We start from the raw sequence: 3829 nt of genomic DNA on the forward strand, positions 1-3829 counted from the left end.
ACTGGAAGAACTGTTATTTTTAACGTCAAAGAATTTATTAGAAAATAATATTTTTAAAAGCGCACATAGTGACGAGCCCACACGGATGGAGCCTGTAGTTTGTACAGAGATAAACAAAGGATGTTTTTGCATTAATAAATTGAGAAATAACTGCTGTAAATTTACTAAACTGTATTTTTGAATATTTTGTAATAGTTTTATAGAAATAAAACGTGCCACGCACAGACTGGTTAGTACACGATGACTGAGAACGCCTGTCGCAGCCCGTTTCTTTGCTTTTCCCGCCTCTTTGCCTGTGACCCCTCGTGCCGGCGGGAGTTCCCGCTATTATGCTGAGGTTCGCTGCTTATACCGCGGACTCAGACCCGCTTCCGCAGGTAACCAAAGCAACTCGATGGTTTTCGTCACTGGAGAAACCTCGGCTCTGCTTGTATTTATCGCGTGAAAGTCTTTCTGCACTCCAAAGGTTGGGGGCGCTGTGCGGGGTGCGGTTCTGCTCCCACCCGACCCCTGAATGAGCACAGCCTAACCGGTAGGCCCGGGAGGTCACCTTGGACAGTCACTCAGGACTCCCGCGAGCCCTGCGTGGTTGTGGGCAGACTGCTCCCAGGCTCGGCTGCGTCTCCTCTGCTTTCCGAAGTCCTGGGGGCCTTTTGAGATCCCCCCAAGTTCTTTTCTGGAGGCTCCCCCATCCCCAATCTGTGGGGTGTACACTGGCCTGCCCTCAGTGGCCCCGACCTTCCCTCCTCTCCGATCTCGGCCACGAGCGTCTCAGGATGCCAGTGTCCTCGGGCCATGCTGGTTGTCGGGTGCGGGCTCTGTTTCCTGGGCGCCTGTGACGGGTGCCCTGAGTCAGTGGTAGGCTCAGCTGAGGGGATACTGTCCTGGCCATCGCTCCGGAGCTCTGGTTGTCTGGAGGCTACTGTCACACTTCGTGCTTGGCGTCCAGGTGCCCAGGCAGGCTGGGCTGTGCGGGCTGGGCCGCGGGTTTGGGCTTCTGAGCAGGGCAAGCCTGTCTGGAGGCTGGTCCGAATGTGGCCAGCGGAACTGAACCTGATGGCTTCGGTCTCAGTCCCACTGGGGCGGGCCTGGAGAAGCTGGTGGGGAGACGGGGCCTGTGGTCTCCGGGCGAGGCTTTTCCGGAAGGCCAGGGACCCGGCCGCGTGGCAGTGGGGCCGGGGTCCAGCATGACCCCTGGAGCCTGCCCTGGGCTTGGTTCCACTTCCAGGCCCTCTGGGCAGGAGCGGTTTGGGTTTTTCTCTGGAAAAGACGGTTGTTTGGGCCGTGTAGGTGGTTAGCAGGCTCAAGGCTTGCAAACCGTGGTGGCGCTCTGTGGCTTCTGTTGTCGGCTGTTCAGGGCTGTGTGTCAGGCGGCCGGAGGCACTGGGCAGCCCAGCCGCTCTGGCTGACAGCTCAGGCGACCCGCCCCGCTCATGAGCGGTGCAGCCCCATCGGTCAGGCCCTGGCAGGACCCAAAGCTGCCTATGCAACGCTCACAGTCCTGGCCGCCAGCTCTGGTGCGCGCAGCCAGGCCCAGGCAGCGCCCCCTCCTGGCCAGGCGCGGCGGCGCTGAGACTCACCTTACTTAGCCAGTCCTCCAGGCCACTTGTCAAGATTCTTTTGGCTTTCCATCCAGAATTCTCTTTTTCACGGGCAACGGAAGGGAGCCACCGCCCAGAGAGACGGAGCACAGGGCCCCACGAGGGCGCAGCCCGCTCCCCCCAGACGAGGCACCCCCTTCTCCGTCTGCAGGGTCCATCCGCGCCTGGGTGCTGCCGGCCCCCCTCGTGACGAACCGCACCCCGCTCCTGTCCAACGCCTGGGTCGGCTCTTCGTCGTCTATCATTGAACAGCTAAAGAAGTCGCGGAGACTTCCGGCCGTGTCTGTTCTGTGGCCGAGTCCCTGTCCCGCCCTGTCCCCTGCCATTCTCACTTCGCTGAGCGTGAGCGCAAAGGTGGCATCGTTTTCACGTCTGGGGGGCGTGAGCTCGCAGCCCCGGCTGCCCGGTCCAGCGCCGTTGCTGCCGGCCTCATGCCCACGCGGGGAATGCAGGGCAGACGCACATCCCACGTGGGTGGGCGCAAAAGCAACAGGGTGTCCGCTGGGGTGCGTGCCGGTGTCGCGGGGCGGGCTCCTGGTCAGCGCCCCGGGTTCTCCCACGACGCAGAACAGGGGTCGGTCAGTCCACTCAGGGGCGTGAGAGGCCCCGGGAAGTGACTTGCGTATGGCAGCCTACAAGCAAGTCGCGAAAACGCTTTGCGAGGCCCCCGGTGCCCAGGCCCTCTGCGGAGGGACATTTCAGGACGGGCGGCAAACCGCAGCCCCGCGACCAACGCGGCCCACGCAACGCCGGGTTCTGTCCAGCCCACCGGCCGGGACGGGACTTTACATTTTTAAACGCTTGGGGAGGGGGCGGGAGTCCATCGAAGAGTAATAGTTCATGGCGTGTGGGACTCGGGTGAAATTCAGAGTCCATCAGTGGAGTCCAGTGGCCACATGCGCCGCTCGGCCTTTGGGCGCTGTCCCCGGCGCCCCGCGCTCCCACGGCGGGGCTGAGCAGGCGCGTCCCAGACGCCGTCCAGAAAACCACACGCCCTCGGACCCTGAAAGATGTGCCGTCTGGGTCTTTGCAGAAAAAGCGCGCCGCCCCCACCCGCGGTCCTGAACGGAAACCGGTGGGGAGAAGGGGCCGGGCGGAGTCCGGGGCTGTGGACACTGCCCCAGCGCGAGGTTCGGTTGGAATTCGAAAGATCGCCCACCCCATCTCGCTGGTCACTGGGGGCCAGAGGGGACTCGGGAGGGGAACAGACCCGGTGGCCTGGCTGGTCACAGGTAAGCCTCGACGCTGAGCAAACGTCAGGAACCCCGAAACGGCCGCCTCTGGACTGGGGAACCAGTGGGGGCCAAAGGCGGTTACAGGAAGCCACACGGCCTTTACTCTCCCGGCCCCACTCGTCTGCACTCGGAGATAACCTTCTTTCCTTTTTTGGCTGAGCCTGATTTTCTCAAATTAAGAAGAAAATCTTAAAATTCACATTTTGCCATAGAAACGGGCTCCGGGTCCCGCTCCGAGGCGACGCGGAAGCTGGGAGATTCCGTTCTCAGCGGGCGACGTCGGTTTTCAGGAGGACGGCAGCTATGGGCCCAGATGGCGGAGACCCGTTTAGAGAAGAAGGTTCCGGAATCTGAACGATGAGGACAAAACAGAAGTGACATTATGCCAAAAACGCAAGGAAAAACCGCAGAGCCTGACTCCTGGGTGGAACTCTGCGTGTTCCGGAAGCCGAGGCCCTTTCCACTGACACCAGCCCACATCCCGGCCGGGGACTCCAGCCCTCCAGGCCCCGGGGGAGCTGTGGGACCCCTTCCAGGCCCTGCAACTGACAGGCAGCCAAACGACCCATGTCTCGGAGAGGAGCCCCACACCCGCCATCCCTGTTTTTGTCACCTGCTGGTCATGTCCTCCGAATCCCCGCCGAAGCCTTCCGGCCAGACCGTGCCTGCTTCCCTTGCTCAGAGCCCGGCCAGCCAACAGGCCCAAAAGACCATGAGGAAGGAAAGGAAATGGGGGTGGGAGGGGCTGTGGGGACCCTATATTCACTCTTTCAGAAAGAACCCAGAAGTGCGGGCATGGATGTGGAGGACCGAGGCCTGGCCGGACCTGCCCACGGACCCCACCGTTCACTGTTGTCGCTGTGGTGGCGGCCGTTCTAATAACAGTGACAGTTGTGGAAGGCACCGTCATCTCTCCCAAGCCGGGGGCTCTGAGGGGCTGAGTGAGTCTCGGCCTGACTCCATGCTCCTGTGTCCCATAGGCTGTGCGTCCCA

The 3829-nt window shown here is 61.7% G+C and overlaps 1 protein-coding gene across 1 annotated transcript in view; it reads left to right on the plus strand.

The window, feature by feature from the left end:
- SHH (sonic hedgehog) overlaps nucleotides 1-3197 on the plus strand; it is a 13169-nt gene extending 9972 nt beyond the window's left edge. Inside the window, exons 3-5 of the mRNA XM_025044914.1 lie at nucleotides 1753-1943; nucleotides 2635-2833; nucleotides 3049-3197. Of these exons, the coding sequence (XP_024900682.1) occupies nucleotides 1753-1943; nucleotides 2635-2833; nucleotides 3049-3197 (539 nt within the window). The remainder of the gene's footprint in view (nucleotides 1-1752; nucleotides 1944-2634; nucleotides 2834-3048) is intronic.
- Nucleotides 3198-3829: the final 632 nt, after the last annotated feature.

Source organism: Pteropus alecto, unplaced genomic scaffold (assembly GCF_000325575.1).
Source record: "Pteropus alecto unplaced genomic scaffold, ASM32557v1 scaffold320, whole genome shotgun sequence".
NCBI classification, from domain to species: Eukaryota; Metazoa; Chordata; class Mammalia; order Chiroptera; family Pteropodidae; genus Pteropus; species Pteropus alecto.